The 23410-nt window shown below is 36.6% G+C and overlaps 1 protein-coding gene across 3 annotated transcripts in view; it reads left to right on the forward strand.

Moving 5' to 3' along the window:
* ARHGEF38 (Rho guanine nucleotide exchange factor 38) overlaps positions 1–23410 on the forward strand; it is a 124155-nt gene that overhangs the window by 56378 nt on the left and 44367 nt on the right. For all 3 annotated transcript variants that reach the window (XM_007999441.3, XM_073017529.1, XM_073017530.1), the window contains one exon: positions 8695–8818. In XM_007999441.3, coding sequence (XP_007997632.3) covers positions 8695–8818 — 124 coding nt within the window. The remainder of the gene's footprint in view (positions 1–8694; positions 8819–23410) is intronic.

Below are 23410 nucleotides of genomic sequence, written 5' to 3' on the forward strand. Positions count from 1 at the left end.
AAAAATAAAACAAAACCTATTTTATCTTCTCAGAATGTCCCCATTCGGTCTCCACTTCTCAAATATTTTGCAACGCATGGCAGCTTTCTTCCACTTCCACCTTACTTACTACAGTCTCAATATCATTGGGTTTTGATGGCTTCAGCATTAATAATGGATCAATCTAACTTAGAGGATGCATTCAGGCCTCACCAAAATGTTGTGTGTGGAACTGCCCTACAGAAGGAGTAGATGGCACCAAAGTTCTATTAGACCAAATCAGTTGATGGCTAAGGAGAATTTGCCCTATGTTAATTCTAATGTAATTACTACATAAGTTCAGAGCCCAGAATTGGGGCCCTATTTGAACTTGGATTTACTGCCAAACTACACTGAATCCAAACACTGAAGACTTTTCTAGAAACAATTTCCAGAGGATGATTTGGTTGGTGGCAATCACCGTGGCCCTTGAAAGCAGGGCTGTTTATTTTCTCCCTTCTTCTACAATTGTTGTATTAAATATATATGTCATGCACATATATATAGAATTTTTAAATTGTGTGATTTTGATCATCAAATTGGGAGCCCAAAAATATAGTTCCAACTGAGGTCACGACAGCAATATCCAACTGACAATTTTAAATCCATTGGTTGTCAGAAGGAAAAAACAATGTTTATTTGTTAATACTTTTTAAAATCCTTTAAAAAATTAATAACTTTAGCTCAATGATAGACATGAGTGTGAACAAGAGTTTAGCAAAGAGAGCTGATTATAATAATGAAAAGGGTGATCTATCTAGATTTCAAATTTTATGAATGGTTAAGTACATTACAGTATTTCCACATAATGTTGACATTAAAAATGGTGCAACTGAAGAAAATTACTGACATGAAAAGATGTTCATGTTATGTTGTTAAGGCAAAAACTGTAAACTCTATTTGAAGTATATAAATTTTTGTATGGATGTACACACAGACACACAGAGAAAAATTATCTGGAAAAATATACCAGAAAATGTATCAGTGGCTACTTCTGTGTGGTAGAATTATAGGTGATTGTATTTTCTTGCTTTTACTTTCTTTTATCTACTCATCCTTAATTTTCTACAATGACATGAACTACTTTTATAATAATAACCTAATTTATTTTTTCAAACAATATTTGTTCCTAGACTTCTTTACAGTGTTACTTTTAGAGATGGTAGTGGTTGGGGGTCTGCAGGACACCTAAGAATGTTTGGTTTTTCCTCCCTGTGATGAGGTTTAGGCGGATTCATCCAGTGCTCATTAAACAGAAACCTGTAAACAGGCATGTCCCCAGGTGTAAAGTAGGAGAAGGCTGGCTTCCATCAGCAAATTAGCCAGTTATACCAACGGCCAAAATAAGCACACTAGTGTGCCTTTGCAGACAAAATTAAGTAGAAAATTATAAAATATCCATGTAATAGTTGTGAACAACTAAATTAGGTAATTTTTTTGCCTTTAAACCACTTTTGATCTTTGCATGCTTGTTATTCAGAGCCTAGCCAAGTGATTACAAAGAATATTCATTTTTGGCTCCTACAAGAGTAAATAGATCATTTAAATTGTACAGATTCAATTCAGTTCATATTTTTAAACTTTTACTGAGTAACTAAGCACATACCCAGAACTGTGTTAGACACAGTAGAGTACTCACAAAGGCAAATGTCTTAGAGGAACTCACAGTTTTGTCATAGAGACAGATAAATTAAATTAATAAATATTTCTGATAAATAGAATGGGCTTCCATATAAGCAGTGAGTAATATAAAACAAGAGTCATGGAAGTGTGGGAGAAAGAGAGGTTAATTCTAACCAAAGAACAGGAAATACTTCCTAGAGAAAGCAACATGCTGGCTACAATTAAAAGTGTATTAATCTTCTTTGGGTCGTAGGTAACAGAAATAAAGTTCAAACTAGCTTAAATAAAAAATACACTTTGGGCCGGGTGTGGTGGCTCACATCTGTAATCCCAGCACTTTGGGAGGCCGAGGTGGGCAGATCACGAGGTCAGGAGATCGAGATCACCCCGGCTAACATGGTGAAACCCCATTTCCACTAAAAAAATACAAAAAATTAGCCAGGCGTGGTGGCGGGCGTCTGTAGTCCCAGCTACTCGGGAGGCTGAGGCAGGAGAATGGCGTAGACCCGGGAGGCGGAGCTTGCAGTGAGCTGAGATCCGGCCACTGCACTCCAGCCTGGGCGACAGAGCGAGACTCCGTCTCAAAAAAAAGAAAAAAAAAAAGACACTTTGTCGGCTTATGGAATAGGATTTCTTGCTTTAGGCAAGGCTAGATCCAAGGGTTAACAAGACTTTGCCAGGCTTAGCTTTCCTCTTTGTGACTTTTTCACAGACAAGTTCTCCACAAAGATGACTGCCAAAGATAGAAACTTACATACTATATTAGTCCAGTTAGGCTTCTATTTTTTAAAAAATGCCATAAACTGGGTAACGTAGGCAACAGAAATTTATTTCTCACAGCTCTCAAAGCTGGGAAGTCCCAGATCAAGATGCCAGCACATTCAGTGTCTGATGAGGGCCCACTTTCTAGACAGCCGTCTTTTAGCTGTAACCTTTTTAATTTGTTGAGTAACCTCCATACTATTTTCCATAATGGCTGTACTAATTTACATTCCTACCAACAGTGTGCAAGAGTTCACTTTTCTCCACATCCTCACTAACACTTGTTTTCCTTCATCTTTTTAAATAGTAGTCATTCTAACAAGTGTGTGGTCATATCTCATCGTGATTTTAATTTGCATTTCTCTGATGATAGTGATATTGAGCATTAAATACCCATTAGCCACTTTTGTGTCTTCTTTTGAGAAATGTCTATTTAGATCTTTTGCCCATTTTTGTAATTTAATTTATTTTTATTTACTTATTTTTAATTTTTATAAATACATAAAACTTGTACAAATATGCAGGGTACATGTAATATTTTGATACAAGTATACAATGTGTAATGATCAAATCTTAGTAATTGGGATATTCATCCCCACCAACATTTATAATTTCTTTTTAAAATTTATTTTCAAGTATGGGTTTCAGAACATTTAAATTTTGTTTGTGTTAGGACATTCCAAATATTTTCTTCTAGCTATTTTGAAACATAACAATAAATTATTGTTAACTATAGTCACCCTGCATCTTCTTTCTTTCTTTTTTTTTAACTTTTATTTTAAGTTCATGGGTACATCTGCAGGATGTGCAGGTTTGTTATGTGGGTAAATATGTGTCATGGGGGTTTGTTGTACACATTATTTCATCTCTCATGTATTAAACCTAGTATCCATTAGTTTTGCCCACTTTTTCATAGGATTATTTGCTTTCTTACTGAGTAGAGTTCCTTATATAGTTTGCATATTAACACCCCTTATCAGATGTGTGGTTTGTAAATGTATTCTCTTATTTCACAAGTTGTCTCTCAACTCTGATTATTGTTTCCTTTGCTATGCAGAAACGTTTAAGTTTGATGTAATACCATTTGTCTATGTTTGCTTTTGTTTCCTGTGATTTGGGATTCTATTCAAAAAATAATTGCCCAGACCAATGTCATGAAGCTTTTCACCTGTATTTTCTTCCAGTAATTTTACAATTTCAGGTCTTATGTTTAAGTCTTCATTTTGAGTTGATTTAGTGTGAGGTAAGGGTCTAATTTCATTTTTCTGCCTGTAGATAGCCAGTTTTTCTAGAACCATGTATTGAAAAGACTGTCCTTTCCCATTGTGTGTTCTTGATATCTTTGCTGAAAATCAATCAACGGTAAAAGTGTGGATTTATTTCTGGGCTCTCTATTCTGTTCCATTGGTGTATGTGTCTGTTATTATGCTGGTACCATGCTGTTTTGATTGCTATAGCTTTGTAGTAGATTTTGAAGTCACTGAAAACTAAGTAACACTGATAAAATAATTTGAAGAAGACATGGATAAATGGAAAGATATCTGGTGTTAATGAATTGGAAGAATTAATACTGTTAAAATATCCATTCTACCTAAAGCAATCTATAGACTAAATGCAATTTCTATTAAAATTCCAATGATGTGTTTCATATAAATAAAAAACAACCTTAAAATGTATATGCAACCATGCAAGACCCTGAAGAGCCAAAGCAACCTTGAGCAAAATGAACAAAGCTGGAGGCATCACATTACCTGATTTTAAAACCTAGTAATTATTTAAATGTAATGGGAACTAGCTATTTGAAGTATATCTTGCGATAAGCACTTTTGTAAAGCAACAAATTAAATTGCCGATTGAAACACTGGCCTTTAATCTAGAACCAGAAATATCATTTGACACAGCAATCCAATTCTGGGTATATACCAAAAGGAATATTAATCATTCTACTGTGAAGACACATGCACACGTATGTTTACTGCAGCACTATTTACAATAGCAAAGACATGGAACCAACCCAAATGCCCACCCATGATAGACTGGATAAAGAAAATGTGGTACATATACACCATGGAATACTATGCAACCATAAAAAGGAATTGGATCACATCCTTTGCAGGGACATAGATAAAGCTGGAAGCTATCATCCTCTGCAAACTAACAAAGAAACAGAAAACCAAATACGGCATGTTCTCACTCATAAGTGGGAGCTGAACAATGAGAACACATGGACACAGAGAGAGGAACAACACACACTAGGGTCTATTAGGGAGTGGGTGGGGAGAGGAGGGAACATAGAGGATGGGTTAATAGGTGCAGCAAACCACCATGGCACATGTATACCTATGTAACAAACCTGCGTGTTCTGCACATGTATCCCATGTTTTTTAGAAGAAAATTTTAAAAAAGAAACATTGGCCTTTATTTTTTATGTTTTGTAAGTCTGAATTATTATGTATTGACTTAGAATAGCATGTACTCAGACTGTCTTTTTTTAAAAAAATGAATTTTAATCCATTTAAAATGTAATTCAACTTAAGCTTTAGAGCGTTACCTGTTTCCAGTGAATGATTAATAAATATAAATACATGCTTCCTTGAATTTATATCAGTAATCATAAAATCGTCTATCAGTTTTAAAAGCCTATTTGTACCAGGCACTTGTTTGTTCCTTGGCATAGCAGTGACTGGATATGAATTAATTTTATGATTCACAGAATCCCTGTGGGCTCATGGTGATATGGGCGTTTGAAATCAGGCCAATTGATGTTTTAATCCTTTCTGTCCTTCAGGAAGAAGTGGAATTAAAATCTATGTTTTTGTTATTTAATATTTGTTGCACTAAGCTAAGATTACAGATAAAATGTAGAATTAGATCCTTGCTAAATGGATTCATAATCTAAATTAAACAGATATACAGGATAGTGACCTTGAGAAATAAATTGTAGGAGTGACAACTTGGTGAAAAAACTCAGGAACAAACCAAAGAATCTAAATGGAGATAGTAAAGTATTCTATTATTAATATTTGCTGGTAATGAACGAAGGCATAGAATGAAAAGGTCAGTTTCTGAATCCAGTTCTCCCCTGAAGTTTTTGCATAAGTTTGAGCATGGCTCCTCTCTTCATCCTGCATTATTTTCTGTATCTTCAAGATGGTTCAACCTTTACAAAGAAGATGGAGTCATGTATGAAATAATAAATATGAAACACTCAAAGTTTCTCAGAATAAAGTTTCCACAGCAAAATGAAATAATAACAGGGATACACTGCATGATTTAACTGCTGATAGTTTATCTTATAAAGCAAGTAAATTAGGGGCTGAAATTTTACATATTAGAAGGATTTATTTCAAAAACGATTTTAAGAAATATACAATCAGTAAATTTGAAATAAACCAATCTATAAAACTTTGATTCACATACAACTTTTGGAAAACATCTTGAATTATTCAAAGTTATACCTTTGTGGATTTAATTAATACCCAACACATGAGGCAATTCTTTAGGATAAGTAATGTGTTAAATCAGTGGTACTCAGAGATATATTACATTTGAGCCATTGATAATAGTAAAGTATTATTAAATGACAATTTCATGTTAACTAGTTAATAATTTATTATTAAATAATAATTAACCAAATCCATATAACTGTTATGTGTCTTTTAAATATTTTCTATAATATTAAATGTACCTTCTAATATAGAAATTGAAAGTCTTGAACCTCTCTAGATTACAAGCAAAAAACCATATGTGCCATCTCCTATTAAAGTGAATGGTCATTTAAGGAACATTTTGTGATGCTGGATTAAAGGCCCTAAGAACTAATAGTGATTACAATGTAGTAATTAGTATGGAATCATAGACAATTTCAGAATACATAAAATTAGTTTTTTAAAAGTTGTCATCCTATATTGAAATAAACCACTGCATATGATCATATGAATTTTTTTTTTAATTTATAAGAAAAGAGATTTAATTGGTTTTGCAGGCTGTACAGGAAGCGTGGTGCTGGCATCTGCTTAGTTTCTTTTTTTTTTTTAAATTATACTTTTAAGTTCTAGGGTACATGTGCACAACGTGCAGGTTTGTTACATACATATACTTGTGCCATGTTGATGTGCTGCACCCATCAACTCGTCAGCACCCATCAACTCATCATTTACATCAGTTATAACTCCCAATGGCATCCCTTCCCCCTCCCCTTCCCCATAATAGGCCCCGGTGTGTGATGTTTCCCTTCCCGAGTCCAAGTGATCTCATTGTTCAATTCTCACCTATGAGTGAGAACATTCTGTTCTTGCGATAGTTTGTGGAGAATGATCGTTTCCAGCTGCATCCATGTCCCTACAAAGGACACAAACTCATCTGTTTTTTTATGGCTGCATAGTATTCCATGGTGTATATGTGCCACATTTTCTTAATCCAGTCTGTCACTGATGGACATTTGGGTTGATTCCAAGTCTTTGCTATTGTGAATAGTGCTGCAATAAACATACATGTGCATGTGTCTTTACAGTAGCATGATTTATAATCCTTTGGGTATATACCCAGTAATGGGATGGCTGGGTCATATGGTATTTCTAGTCCTAGATCCTTGAGGAATCGCCATACTGTTTTCCACAGTGGTTGAACTAGTTTACAATCCCACCAACAGTGTAAAAGTGTTCCTATTTCTCCACATCCTCTCCAGCACCTGTTTTTTCCTGACTTTTTAATGATCGTCATTCTAACTGGTGTGAGATGGTATCTCATTGTGGTTTTGATTTGCATTGATCATATGAATTTGATTACAAATGAGGCTGTGAGTTATCTTGAGGACAGGATGAATGATGGGAAAGTGAAAAATTTCCCAAGATTGTTGAAAGACTTGTATACAGAAAAACCATATTGCATAAGAAATAACTGACATAGTCACCACATTTTGGAAAGGTGCAATGTGAAGTCATACTTCCATGTTCAATGATAGAATATCCTTACCAAAATAATACTGGTGTCTAAAATGGAGAACAGTAAATTAGATAATGTCAAAAAGGGATGGGATAAAAAGATGAGCAGGTTGTTTTCTTCCTTACCCCTTAAATAGACCCCACACACACCTAAAGAAACTGAGTCTGAAATAATGGAAAAAAAGCTGTAGTTGTTGGCCTTCGTCTGCAGAATTCCTCCAGATCTCCCTCATACATCCCTTGTTCCTAATTCCCCTAATTTCTTGGTACATTTTCTTTAATTGAATTCTCTGTCTCTTTCATACCCCTAACTTTGCTGAGCTGACTTTAAGCCAGCAACTCTGGTTTTCACTTGTGCTACTCCTCCATGAGTTGATTATTAATGAATTAATTATCCACCTATGACCTCATTCACAATAAGTCGTGAGTAAAAGGCACCTACTCCTGTTCCCTGATGTTGCCCAGTAGAGTCTGCACCAATATGGCTGTGGCCTGACCAGTCACTATTTGATTATGAAAGGAGATCCAACTTAAACTCAGGGGAATGATGTCAAAAAAGATTCATCAAAATCAGAGCACATATCTTACCATACTCAGATAGCTGAGGATAGTTGTCCATTCCTCTACTAACCAATCACTACCTATGACACAGTCTGGCTTCTTTTGTAATTCTTGGTACATAGAAGCTTCTCAGAAAATATTTGGTGAAAGGATGAATAAATGAATAAATAAATTATTATAAACACTTGCTATAAGATCTAAGAATAATTACACTGGTTGTTAAGGGTGTGCATGAAATAATAAAATATAATGAATGGTTAATTAGTAAAATATATTTAATGATTTCCATTTACATTTGTATCAAGCAAAAAAAAAAAAAAGGAAAAAGCAACCCAGCACATCTACTTGTCATCACTTTTCAAACATCTGTGGTTTAAAAACCAGCTTTGAAAATAGTTACTTGCCTCGGGTAAGGTCTGACTTCTGCTGTATAAGCAGTAAAATATTCTAAATCCTTACACACTACTACATACCCTCATAGAGAGCAGTTAACACCAATTAGGCTGAAATCTTCCCATTCTGGTTGTTATAGGAATATATAGATGTATGTTCAACACAAAACATTTTCAACGTTTTTTAAAAAGACAGAAGTAACAGATGCATCATCCCAATTTCTTGGGGGGAGGGGGGGAAGCAAACTGCACTCTAGAATTCCTAAATAAGAATGTTAACAGAAATGGTTAATGGAGACAGCATGGGCTGGCATTTAAAATGCTTACTGTTTAGCAGGAGAAAACATCCTAAATACAGTGCTTCTCTATCAGCTCAATGTTTTTTGTTTCTTCAGATTGATAGGCTGGATGTGGATAGCTTGTTTAGCAACATTGAGTCCGTGCATCAGATATCAGCCAAGCTGCTGTCATTGTTGGAAGAGGCCACAACAGACGTGGAACCGGCCATGCAAGTAATTGGTATGTTTATTCTCTTCTCGAGTTCTACAATACAACAGGAAATAATTTTTTAATAACCTCCCTTTGCTTTGGTTTTTTGTTCCTGACTCACCATGCTTCCCAGGAGATACATAAATGCTAAACCCATATTTGGGCTCATTGTAATTATACAGACTCTGTATTTATTTTCAAATGGGTTTATATCCATTTGTGAAGTCCCTCAGTAGCACAAAACATACCATTTGCTTTTTAATTTCCAATCTTTCAATCTCTTTACTTTCCAGATGTTCTGTAATTTTTTAATGGCTAACACTTACTTGATCCTTAAAGAATTAATTATTTAAATATTCTAATAGCTTTACAGATTTTTCGTCACACTGTTTTTTAGATCTTATGCCCATGAATCAATTTCTTTTTAGATTATAAATTTCTTACATGAGGAATGTAAAACTATTAAAGGAATGTAAGTTCTTAAAAATTTACACAAGTTCTACTTTTTTGATGCTTTCCTTTTTTCTATATTATTTACCTTCCAACTATGTTTTTACTCTCAATCAGATATATTTATTTTCTTACTCTGGTAAGATTTCAGAAGTAACAACAGAAAATATAATTTGAAAAGTATTGAGCCAAATTTGTATGCTCTCCATTTCTTGGGAATTTCCAAGGGAATAAGTGCTATGAATTCCATAAAGGCAGTTTGCACTTCAAGACATCATGCAAAGAGTGCCATGTAGACTAAGAGTTTTTTTAAATTATCGTTTCTTTATTTCACACTTAATATAAAATAACACCTCATTACAAAAATACGAAAACAATTCAGGAGCACATACAGTAATGGTAAAATTTCCTTTCGTATATCCCTCCAATGCCACTGTCTTCCCCATAAGTAACCACTTGTTTAATGTAGATCCTTTCTTTGAGATAACATACACAGAGACTACACACAAACACCTTATGTCTTTACTGATTATGTCTTTGTTACCTTTTATTTGTTAGAGTTATAAAAATGGCATGAAACTGGTCTTGTTTAATATTTATAGAGAACCAAAGTTTAATGAGCAAAGCTGGTCATAGATATGAAATATAGTGAAAGAAATGACTGGGCAATAAGGCCCGCCCACTCAGAAAGATTTCTTCCACAGACAGGTTTAAATTCAGTTGTTCTTTGTGATGAAATGTTCCCAACAAATTGCAAAAATATTTCCTGAAGGAAGAGCTCTACTCATTACCACACTAATTCATTAGTGTGAATTCCTTGGACATTCATTTATTAATTTAATGAATGAATAGTTACGAAGTAGCAGCATATTCACAGGGTTTGGTATTGTATGACATCGCTTGGTATCAAAAGGTGAAAGAGTTCATTTTTGTCCTTCAAAAACATTCAACCAAACAGCTTCTTGAATTGAAGGTATGAGTATAATACACCATCAAAACAGTTTCTACACTACTGCAAACCTCAGAGGATAAAGAGAACATTTCTAGATGGGGACTCGAAGGATTCTTGAAGACGTTACTTGGGCTTAAAGTACAGGTTCTATTTCAACAATAGGGTCCACGTTGAGGAGAAGATTCTAAATGGAAATGACAGTATGAAAAACAAGTGCCAAACAAATGTCAAATGCCAAGCGTGTTTAGGAAATGAAGAGTGATCAAGCTGGACTGAAGGACTGATGTAAGCAAGAAGTGAGAAATGAATCTGAAAGTGCAGAGTAGGGACTGGCAGCACTTGGAAATGAAGTTTGGAATTTACAGGTAATAAAGAGCCATTAAAATATTTCTAGCAAGGGTGTGATGAGACACAAAAGTTTCTGGAGAAAGAAAAATATGGTGGGTCTGAAGAGAATGCAGAGGAGGAACTGAGTCCTAGACTAGTAAATAGGTTATTATAAGAAATGTAGGCATGTGGTAATAAGCATTGAGACTAAGGAAGATGCAGTGAAAAATTTTAAAAAGGGGGTCATTTCAAGAGAAATGTAGAGGAAAGCATAAACAAGTGGTTGATTCATGTGCTGAAGTCAAAAACAATTCCAGATTTAAGGTGACCATGTATTGTGGTTTGTCTAGAGCATACTGATTTTAGTGTATTATGTAAGCATTCAGTCCAGTTTAGCATTTGTCATGGACTTTTCCTTTTCAAAAAATTATTATTGTTATTAGTTGCATCAGAAGAGGTTTTATGAGACCTTTACATCATATGTCAACTTCTGACACAATCTCTTTTAGTGGAGTGTAAGGCATGTGCAGTTAACATTTCTCACTGTAACACATGATGAACTCTGAAACATAGTCCATCTTTCCTATGCCAACCTTTTCTAGTCTCAAGGAAAGTTATATCTTTCTTTGAATTACCATATGCTAGGAACTGGCTGATTAAATTATGCTATTTGGATATGAACAGCTAGAAACTGCTAACTCCTTCCTGTTCTGGTGGTGGTGGATGTGTTGGATGCTGCAGACCCTGCCATTTACTGGGTGTGGCAGCTAGTTGTGTCATGACCCATGCTGGGTGGCCCATGTCATGACCTATGAGAGGCATGAAGCCATCAGGATGCCAAACAATGGAGTTAATGGGACACGTTGTTACACGTTATTACAGAATAGATGTAAATAAAATATGTATGGAAAATAGGGACTGAGCAATCATGCTACAGAGTGTCTAGAGGCTTTTGCTATGGTAATTTGGTTACCTATTGCATGTTATAAATTGACAGCTCTTTTACAAATTTTTTGGTTATGTTTCATTCTGAAATAAACCTTTTCAGAAGCAAGAATTTAATATATTCATGTTTGTGTTAGTCTGTTTTCACACTGCTATAAAGAACTACCTGAGATTGGGTAATTTATGAAGAGAAGAGGTTTAATTCACTCACAGTTCTTCTGGCCTAACAGGAAGCAAGGCTGGGAGGCCTCAGGAAACTTACAATCATAGCAGAAGACAAAGGGGAAGCAAGGACCTTCTTCACACTGGGGGGGAGAGAGAGAGAGAGAGAGAGAGATCACGCTAAGTGGGAAGTGCCATGCACTTTCAAACAACCAGATCTCGTGAGAACTCACTCACTATCACAAGAACAGCAAGGGGAAAGTCCACCCCCATGATTCAATCACCTCCCCCCAGGCCTGTCTGTGCTCACATGGGGATTACAATTCAAGATGAGATTTGGGGGGGAACACAGAGCCAAACCATACCAATGTTTTAGAAAAATTTTGATTTTCTTTTTCTCAAGAGTTGCTGAGCCTATAACACACAAAATACCATCCACCAAAGGGTCCTCAATGCTATCATTGACCATAGATGATCAGAAGATAGAAATCTGCTGAAGCAGCAGCAATATCTATGTCAAGGTTTAGTCATTATTTTTAAAAGACTGTGCTCTAAGCAAGTAATGAAATGCTTGCAGCTGCTTAAGGTGTGTTTACATATCACTCCATGCAGCACGACTTTTCATTTAGGTCAGACAACAGTTTTCCTAAATTAATATCATTCATTTTTAATTCTGAGCTTCCTTAGGCCTATGAGAAATATAAAACAATGGTTACTAATGAGTTGGCACCATTAGCAAAGGAGTACTGCAAACAGTTAAATGATGACAGTTTTATATCAGTGTGAGCAGATGAATCGAATAATAGTTCCAATAGCAGTTAAAATTTTAAAAATCCAATTCACAGAACCGAAGAAAGCTTTTAGAAGTTTATCATGTCAATGGTGAATTGTCTAACCTTATTATAAATGCAACTGTCACTTTAACTTAAAAATTAAGCATTGTGACGGCAAATGATAACATGAACACAAATATTAGTGGAGCACAGCATCACAGTAAAACAATGATTTTATTAAAATAAAAATCTATAGAGCAGACGTGTACTTGAAAATGATTGGTGCATATATGATGAAGCTGTGGAATTTATTAATTGAAGTAAAAACTATAGTGAAAATTTGCATTTATTTTTATATATACAAAATTAGAGTGAATAACAATATCTGAAGAATAAAGTTGATATTGAATTAAAAATAATCTTATGTATGACACTATACACTCTCTTTCCTGCTGGTCATCAATCAGTCTTTGGAAATGTTTGATTCTTTGAAGCACCACTTTACAAATCAACCAAAGTGTCCTAACATGGCATTGGACTATTTTTGTAAACAAGGCCTCTGAAATTGAATTGCATTTTATTAAAAATCAGTTGGAAGTCTTTAGTTAAGGTGTTCAACAAATGGAGAAAACAACTTCAATTTTTAATCTTTACAAATAATAATTATTAAAAACAAAATTGCAAATAGGAAGACATTGAAATGTATCCCTATGAAAACAAGGAATAAGTTAAAAAAAAATAAGCAATGAGAGCTGAGCTCATGTATAAAATATTTAATTTTGAAAGTCCATAATCATACTTTGGAAAATCTGACTTATGAAGAGAAGCCTTTGATGGAGCTCCTCTTTAGTAGGATAAAGTAATATTCTATACCAGATTTCACAGTCTCTACATTTGGGAAGATATTCCAAAATTACAAATAGAAACAACTTATTAGGTGAGTTTTATTTTGCAAAAAAAAAAAAAAAGAGAGAGAGAGAGAATGAAAGAAAACAGTTCAAATGGAAGCAAAAAGATAATGCCAATGAAAATATTTCAGCTCAAATATTTACTTGTTTTAGTATGTATAGATAATAAGAATTTTAAAAGTTTCTGTTTACCATAATTTTGTCTGAGTTCAATAGATATTTCTTTGTTTATAAAGTATTTTCTCAATTTTAAATATTATGGTTTACAAATTTCAGTATTAAATAAATATGCTGATATTGAATTATAACCCTCAGAAATATCAATGAGTTCTTGCTCATATAAATAAATGTGGAGAAAGGACAGCTGTTCCTTACAGATTTTAATTAATAAATATAGAGAGAAAGAAGAACGGCTGGGCGCAGTGGCTCATGCCTGTAATCCCAACACTTTGGGAGTCTGAGGTGGGTGGATCATGCAGTCAGGAGTTCGAGACCAGCCTGACCAACATAGTGAAACCCTACTCTACTAAAAATATAAAAATTAGCAGAGTGGTACGCACCTGTAGTCCCAGCTACTCGGGAGGCTAAGGCAGGAGAATCGCTTGAACCCAGGAGGTGGAGCTTGCAGTGAGCCAAGATTGTACCACTGCACTCCAGCCTGGAAGAAAGAGCGAGACTCCGTCTCAAAAAAAAAAAAAAAAAAAAAAGAAAAACTAAGGAAATGGAAAATCACATTCACATTACATAAACACCACAGTCAACTCTTACAGACAAAACCTACTGATTGATGTCATGTTTACTGGGTGAAAGTTAGAGGAAAAATATGCTTTTCATATTCTCAAACTTTCTCCCCAAGTAATTATTAACCTCAAAGGGAAACATGGTAACTTTACTAAGTTCTCTTACCAGTGCTAAGAGAAACTTAGCAGGGGCCACCTTTATCTAGAGATCTAGAGTTAGTTTTGCTTCTCTGACAATCGTATTTTGATATGTAAGATGTTAATATTGGTGAAGCGGGGTAAAGAGTATTTGAAAAGTATCTGCACTATTTTTTTCAACTTTTCTGTAAATCAAAAATTAGTTCAAAATAAAAAATTGAAAAGCATGATTTACAGAGAAAACTCAATTGAAGATATTCATACTTCCAGATTCACTAATCATAAAATTTCAACTTTGAGGAAAATTACAGAAAATTTTATTTAAAAAATTAGGACAATGAGGCCATATTTGAAAAAGCATCAATTGGAGTCTCATTTTAATATCCTTACCCTTTGTATCTGGGTTGGCCTTGCAACTTGCTTTGATCAATGAAATGAGGCAAAATGATGTTCTACAATAGCATTATCACTTTTGCTTTCTGCTTGTGAAGGGAGAGGCCCAAACTGCCCAGCCATTCCAAGCAACACAGCCAAGGCCACAGGCTTAAGAGTAAGGTCCTTGTTGACTGGCCAGCTGGCCCACAGCCAGTCCACCAACTGACGGGAAACATAGAAGTAAACCCCATCAATGCCAGTTAAACGCTGCCCAATTGTTGACCCATACAATTGTGAGCAAATGAACAGTTACTGTCTTAAGCTTTTAAGTTTTGGAGTGATTCTTTTTTTTTTTTTTCCTGCGGTAATTGCTAACTAATACAGATTAACAGATGAGAGATTAATTTATTTCAACTCAAATGGTGAGGGAAAACTAGATTTGGAAGGTGTTTTTTGAGCTTGGACTTGAAAGATTTAGAAAGGTGGAGATTGGGTGCAAAAGGTTTTCTAAATGAGAAATAGGGTAAAGGCCTCAAAGCAAGAGTACAGGAAATTCTGAAAAAGGACAGCAGCAGCCCTGTGTGACTGGAGCATAGTGCCCAGAAGGCCTCTCTGAGCCAAACGTTGTAGACACACCGATACGAGTTCGCTGGCAATTTCCATTACTAAACCTTTTACCAAAGCACTTATATTCCATAAGATAAACTGATTGTTGGTGAGATGTTTCCAAAATTATGTTATCACAAATGAAAAGCACAGGCGTCCCATTTCTTTGTCCTTAGATGGCACAAATGAGAGTTTGTGATTCACAGCTGTAGTGCCAAAGGGGGAATTTTCCTGATACCTAGATAAACGAGGAGGAAAATTTTACTCAATAATAACATTGGGGTTTGGATAAGGTTTAAGTTTAAACACAGAGGCATACGTTTGCAGATCTGAGAGCTCTGAGGAAGTTGTCTGTACTGTCATGCCAAGATACAAAGTGGATTTTAAAATCTTGACTTAAGCACAGTGTCTAGATAGGAAATGGGTTTTCAATCTTTATAGATAGGAGTATGAGATGTGGCTCTTGTTTCCACTTAGATGGCAGTGTAGAGTTTAAGAACACATGGGTTTTAATATCAGGTTGACTTGGGTTACATTTTGGCTTGTCCTGTTGCTAGATGTGTGATCTCATGCAAGTTACAAAACCTAATTGAACTTCAGTTTCTCATCTGGAAACTGGAGGCAATAATACCTATCCCATATGGTTTTTATGAAGATTTGACAAAATTATGTGTACAGAGATTTGGGGGACACCCAGATGCAACCGTTGAAAGATCGGAATGCAGATGTTGGAAGTAACAGGAAAGCTGTCCGCTTCAGAGAAAATGGCAATGGGGAAATGGGGTTTTCAGGATCAGGGATACACCAATCCTCATAAGAAAGAGAAAAATCAGCAGTTAGCAGGTACCAGGCTGTGATATGGGAGTTGGACTTCCAGTCTCCTGAGCAGGGTGAATATGGGTCCCAGTGCTGCTAGGACTTATTTCTTACAATAAAAATAAAATAAAGGTGGCTTAGTAAAAAGCGTGGAAGTCAGTGGCTTAGCTGTGCCAGGAGTACTGGAGAGTTGAGGTCAGATTTGAATGGACCTGTGAAAAGTCAAATATTGCACAAGATACACACAGAAATACATTTCTAAATCCCAGGAAAGAATGTGAGAGTCTGTAAGTTTCTGAACACTTTCCCAGCCTCCTGGAAGCTAAAATGAGAAGTACATAGAAAGAGTAACAGACCTTGAAGGTGCCCAATAGCCTGGAAAGAGCATGGCCTTTGAAGTGAAACAGATCTGTGTCTTAATCCTGGCTGTCATCACTAGTTTGATGGCTGTGAGCAAAGTCACTTGAGCCAGTGAGGATTGCGTTTGCCTGCCTGTAATAGAAACCTGTTCAAAAGGGTTTGACCAAAAAGGGGCTTATTTCTCTCACGTCACAAGAAATCCATAACTCACGAGTCCAGGACTAGTGCAACTGCTTGCTGCTCCTTGAAGCTCTTGCCTTCACAATGCTCAGCATGTGGCTTTTGGCATCATCCCTTAGATGGCTACTCCAGTTCCAGGCATCACTTCCTAAAGGCAATGAAGCAAAACTACCTCTTCAGAAGGTTTTTTTCATTTTGGGGGAATATAACCATTTCTCCAGTGACTTCTACATATATCTCATTCTATTTTGCACACATGTTATTTCATTTCACATACATACACACACAAACACACCTTTCCACACATGCTTGGCCATCTAAATACCAGAGATTTGGGGAAAGGTCAATATTTTTAACTGGGTGTGTTACCAGTCCAAATTCTATGCATTTGGAAGAAGGAAGAACAGATAAGTAAATAGCAATGGATTCCACATGCATTTGTTCATCTTTTCAATGGGGATAACAACACTTCCATGGCAGGAAAATATCAAACATTGGGCATAACCCCTCCAGAATGTATGCTCCATGAGGGAAGGAATTCTAGTCTGTTTTGTAACTGTTGTGTCACCAGCACCCAGAACAGTGTCTTTAATAACTATTTAATGAATGGATGAAATCAGAGATAATAGTAAGTGTGCAGTGCATTGGCTGGCACACAGAGGGAACAGGAGATGATCGTTGTAACTGTCATCACTAAGTCTGTCTGTGGTCAATGTCACTGTCAAATGTCAATGTCAACAGTCAGTACCATTTCCAGAGGCTGCTAGGTAATATAGAGTAACTAGCTGCAGAAGAGGCAAGCTTTCTCAAGAGAGGTATTCACTAAAACAAGATAAATGGAAAATCATGAGTTGGTCTAAGACACGATCTTCCTCAGTGTTATCAACCTTACATTAAAAAAACTTACTGTACCTTTTCCTGATCCAGCCAGCTAAAACCTTCACTTTCTCAGAGAACCAATATTGCCTCAAGATGTCAGTTGTTAAAGAATCCCGACCTGGAGTTAGTGTCTAGGAAGTCAACCAAGGTTCAGGAAGAGACCGTGAGCTATCATCAAAATATACAGCTGTATTCGTGAATGTTAGAGCTGGACTAATAATTAAAGGCATCTATTCCATTACTGAGACAAAAACAGTAAGGGCTGATTTGCCCAATTTACATTATTAGTAACTCTGGACACAGTCAGAAGGGACTCTAGCTGTTCCAAATACAGGCCAGAGCTCTTTCCTCTCCAACACTGACCCTCTCCACAGCCCACTAGCATCCCCCAGTTTGTCCTGCTCAGCTGCTAGCCACCTCCCATGGCCAGATGTGCTGGGTGGATGCCACCTTAGCTTCAGAATGGCCCCTTCTTTGAGAGCCTCACCACAATTAAGACATTGTCCTCCCTGGCACTGGACACAGAGATGACCATGACAGGTCCCCATCCTCCACTCTGCTTCTTTCCTTTCTCTGTTTCTCTCTTTAGGGTCCAGCTCCCTTCATTGGTCCTACTTCCTCATCTCTCATTCCCTCGTAAACCCAGTCCTCTAAAAATGCTATTACCATATCACCAGGGACCTCAGAATTGTCAAATTGAATGGACACATTTTTTTTCTGAACTTATCTTACTCTTGTGCTTTTGAAAAAAAAATTACCAAAATATTCTTGATATCAAAAGAGAAATATCATAAGCACCAGGAAATGTGGAATTATGACCTGAAGCTAGAGCCATAGGCATGAAATAACTTGGAAATCTCATTTTGTCGTAAGAATTCATGTCATTTTTCCAGTCTACTCTTCTAGGAAACCAGCATTTTTTCCTTCAAATATCTTAATAAAATTGATACTCAAGGGATATACTTGTTTTAATCCCATGGCTGCATGTCTCACCTGCCACCTGTATTTGGTTTGAATATTATAACCCTAGCCAGGGTCTCTTGGGTATCCTCAGCAGCCAATTTCATCCCCTAGCCTAGGTAGAAGCTAAATGAGACTGAAGGCAAGGGAGTGTGGCTTGTTCAAGCAGCATTTACTCTTTCAGTTTCTCTCTTCTCACTTCCTCTCCTCGTTTTATGCTCCTTGGGGAACAGAATGAGGCTGGGAAAGAAAGGGAGAAAGTATTCAGATGATCTGGCATTTGGGCTGGTGAATCTACTGCCTTGTTTAGTCATGGCGGCTGGGCTCCCATCCAAGGAGGATAAGCAGACTGCGGGGAACAGCCCTTGAACTCGAGGTGAAAGCTGCCAGGAAACCTCTTTCACTGGAGATGGCATGTCATGGCACTTTCACTCAACTGTGTGTGTCACTCAGGGAAATGACAGTCAGAGGCCTGTATTGTTGCACCCAGATCTCAGACCTTCTTTCCGGAGAGTGGGCCATCTCTACCCTCTCTCCATCCCACCCCCTTCTCTGTATTCTAAATACTCTGCCTTGACAACAAGTTTTGTTTAGAACCACAGGTAACTTTCTTTCAGAATATACCTCAGGCCATAATTTATACTTGAGATTTTAACTAAAATGATTTTTGTAAACATCATCTTAGTTGGTTTTTAGAGTTGAACTTACTGCATAGTTTTTCTTGTTAATACAAGCAACATCCAACTTTAAATCCTCCATAACTAACAGTTCATGTCATATTTTCATAGAATTTTTAAACGAAATGTAAAAATGGATAGTATAGAGGGGGCCTTAACTCATCAGGATTTCTCCCAAAATATTTTCCTGTCAAAGAGAAAACAAAACAAAACACAGTGAGTTGATTAGAATTAAGTTCAGCTGGGAGAAAGAGAAAACAAAAACAAAACATTACAAACATAATAAGACAGATGTTGATTTCTCTATGTGTAGAAGTTCGAAGGCATGTGTTCTGGAGCTGTATGGCAGCTCTACTCCACGAGGTGCTCTGGGATGCAAGCTCCTTCCAGCTCACAGCTCCACTCACCAAGAAGTGGCCGTTATATTCATGGACAAAGTAAAGGTATTAATAGTATCCAAATCCTAGGAAGCAGATGGAGACAAAGATGAAGGCAGCATAAAGACTGAGTCATCTGCCTCTTGAGGAAAATTCCTGGATATTGTCATGGGACACTTTCATTTATATCCCATTGTGGGCTTTAATTATATGACCACATCAATTGGATGGGAGGATGGGAAATGTCATTTTGATTTGGGGCAGCCAAAACTTCTATTTCTTTGGAAGCCGATTATGACCATGAGGAGACAACTAGCAAAGCTCTGTCACCCAGAACCCCACCAACTTAGTCAATCTTGGCAGTATTTCTCACTGTTTTGTTCTTGTCCTTCCTCACGCTGATCCTTCTTTGTGGCTATGCCTTCTCAGGCTTCTCTGCAGTCTCTTTTCCTTCTCTACTGTCTGCAGTGTTGGTGTTTGCCAGCATCTGGTCCTCAGGTACTCTTTTCTTCTCACTCTGTGAACATTCTTGCATGACCACATAAATTCACGTCTTGTACTACCCAATTTTTACAAACCTACATCTCTGTCCAAGATACTATTTTCTTAAATCCTAGATCATATATCCAATTTCCTAAAGGGTTTCTCTGCTTGAATATACAATAAGAAACTCAAACTCAGTACATCTGAAGTTAAACTCATCATCTTTCCCATTAAACTCTGTTACACCATCAGTGTCTACCCACATGGTCACTTAAACCACAATTCTGGAATATGCCTGGAATCATCTCTCACACATGTTCAATGTCCATTTTTCTCCCTTTCTTCTGCATCCTCCTTGCTTTCGCTTTGCTGTAGTTATAGCTAACATCTATTGAGCATTTGCATATGCCAGCTACTGATGCAAATATATTACATATTTTGACTCATTTAACCTGCAAACAACCCTATTATTATTATCTCCATTTTGCAGATGAGGAAATTAAGGAACAGATAAGTAACTTTCCCAACCGTCACACGTCGAGTAAATGGTAAAACCAGGATTTGAACCCAGGCAGTCGACTCTAGTGCACTCTCTCTTAACTGCAATAACTTTCTGTTTTAGTCCCTCATTGTCTATTTATTTTATTATTATAGAAACCTTTCAATTTGTTTATCTTCTTCAATCTCACCAACTCTTCCCTGAAATTCCATCTTTCATACTAATAACTACCAGAATAGTTTTTCTAAAACACAATCTGGTCACTTGCCTAAAATCCATTGGTGCTTCCCCATCACTTTCAGGTGAAAGTTCCACCTCCTTAATGTGGCACAAGGCTCTTCATGATCTGGCCCCAGTCCACCTCTGCAGTCCCTTCTGGAACTTCCTCGCAGACATGGTCCCATCCAGCCACACTAGATCATTCCAATTTTCTGAACAGACCTTACTCTGTACAACTATCTCCTTGCTTTTTGCACTCACTCAGAGGTCCTATTTCAAGAGTACACTGTTATGAGCATTGCTCAAAGCTCCCCAAGGGCTGAATAGGTGCCCCTCTGTACTTTATTTACTTTTCACATAGTATGGTAAATGAAAGTTCAGTCTTCTCTCTCTCCCTTGGTACCCTGTATAATTTCCTTGAAGGAAGAGTTGGTTCTTTATATCTACAGTACCTACCAAAGTGTTTGGTGCATGATGATCATCCAGTAATTTTCAAAAAAGGATGAACTGAGGAACACAACTGCTTCTTCCCTTTCATGGCAGTTTCCTAAACAAAACCTGGGATAAGGAGATCTCTTGAAAATCACTGATTTTACCCTTGTTTACTTACCTGCAGGGGAAATTCATCTTGGAGCAGGATTACAATACTATAGAGGCCACCTGGTTTGGTATGGCACATGTCAGGGCTGCACGTGAGGGTATGGAAATAGAAAGAGGAGCGTATGTTTATTCACATCAGTAAAGGAAACAAATTGAAACACAGGAGTCATGATATTCAGACATAATATCAATATTTTGGGAAGTTATTTTTAAAGAAGGTAACTAAGGAGATTTAAAAGGGTGCATTTCTTTTTCTCCTTTGCATGGCAATTGCTTTTTGGGGATGCCAGTGCAGAAATTCTTGGGTTGTAGAATTTTTAAAAAGAAGAACACGTTAGTTTTATTTATTTTATAGGATTCTGGCGCCTTTGTGACAGGCAACCACAAGTGAAATTACCTTTAATGGTCTTGGCTTAGTCCCTTCTCTGCTCCTAATCATCCCCTCAAACCCACATACATTAGACAGAGCAGTTGTCCTTCACCACTAAAGAAACGCAGCCGAGAGTTATGTTACCGTGGAAACAGAATCACTTTTTGCTGCAAGACACACTGCTTCATCTGCACTATTATGAAGCAGAATACATTGGTAGGGCTGGGAGGGAAATAAAATATTCTGCCTGGCAGTGTTGTAGTTGGCCTTTGGGTGAATAAGTGACTTTCAATTAGAGTACTTAAATATCTTTTAACTTTAATAATTATTATTAGAGCCTCAACAGAATTTTACTTGGAAAAGAGGGGGAAAAAAAAGATTCTTCTGTTAAAGGAAGAGCTATAAATTCTTTCAAACTAGACCACTCCTGTTAAAGAAAATTCAAGAGAATTTGCAATTAGTGGGTTCGTTGTGTAGTAAGACAAGTGTTTTAGTTCTTGTTTTTTGACTTTCTGATTTGATCACCTTGTGGATTTGTGAGATTGTCCTTACCTTCTTTTAGTCTCTGCTTTTAGCTTCTTTATAGTGAGCACACTTATTTACAGCTTCATCTTGTGTTGGTCTGTGTGTATGAAGGTCCACTGTTGTCGACTTGCTGCTGAGTGTCCAGCTAAGTATGTGATCTAAGCCTGTCACCAGTCCCACTTCTGAGCCCTCCCAGCCAAAGCCACTAGTTCTCATTTGCTACCTAGTTCTACTACTGGGAGACTACCTTCATCTTATGCCCAACCCTAAATTCAGTCACAGTCCTATTTTGTTTTCTTTCCTCTACTTGATATTTCTTACTGTTTGTGTTGTTATCAGTCTTGAAGAACAAATCTATATGACCTACACTAGTTGAAGGATGAACTCTAGAATATTAGAAACAAAACAAGAATCCTGTATCCTTCAGCTCCAAAGATGATCACAGTTATTGAGTTTTCTTATAGGCCCCCAAAAAGCACTACTAAAACAAACAAACAAAAACCCTTAAAACACACACACACATAAACACACACACACACTCGCATGTGTGCACATTATTTCACGTTACCTCAGAGTCTAACCATAATCATATAATCACAGGAAAATCCCACATAATGAAAAGGAAAAATCTTTTATTGGCTGTAAATAACTTAGAAAAGAATGTGATGCTTTAAAGGTGTTAGTCTTTTAATTCTAGAGATAGCAAAGCAACCTTAAGAGACAAATGACAATTCTTGAGCAACTAGTAAGTGGTGGGCACTTTTTATATCTATCATCCCATTTCATTCTCAAATGAATCTCAATAGCTAACTATTATTTTTATTTTACAAATAAAATGAAGGCACTAAAACTCAAATAATTTATTTAAAAAATCATTCTCTGATTGTATAATTCATCCATGTAACCCCAAACCACTTGTACCCTAAAAGCTACTGAAATTTTGAAAAGTCATTCCAATTTCCCCACACAAACCCTAAATTGTTTCTGATTTCAAGTTTAGTGTTCTTTCCAAGTGCATCACCTCATACAGTGCTCAGCAAAGCTCTGAATTGGGTAGCTGGAGTGGGGTACGTGCTAAAATCCAAGGGAAAAATAAGACTATGGCCTCTAATTCTGCCTTTCCACCTCTAGACAGGACTTTGGGGAAATCATTTATTTCTTTCAAACTCAGATTTATTCATCCTTAATTAATATGGATAAGTAACCTCTTATCTCTTCATGCAAGTAGGAAGTTAATGTGTGAAAAACATGTTGAAAATATTAAGGGCACTTTTATTTCTGTGGAAAGAATGAGTTACTCC

Source organism: Chlorocebus sabaeus, chromosome 7, assembly GCF_047675955.1.
Source record: "Chlorocebus sabaeus isolate Y175 chromosome 7, mChlSab1.0.hap1, whole genome shotgun sequence".
NCBI classification, from domain to species: Eukaryota; Metazoa; Chordata; class Mammalia; order Primates; family Cercopithecidae; genus Chlorocebus; species Chlorocebus sabaeus.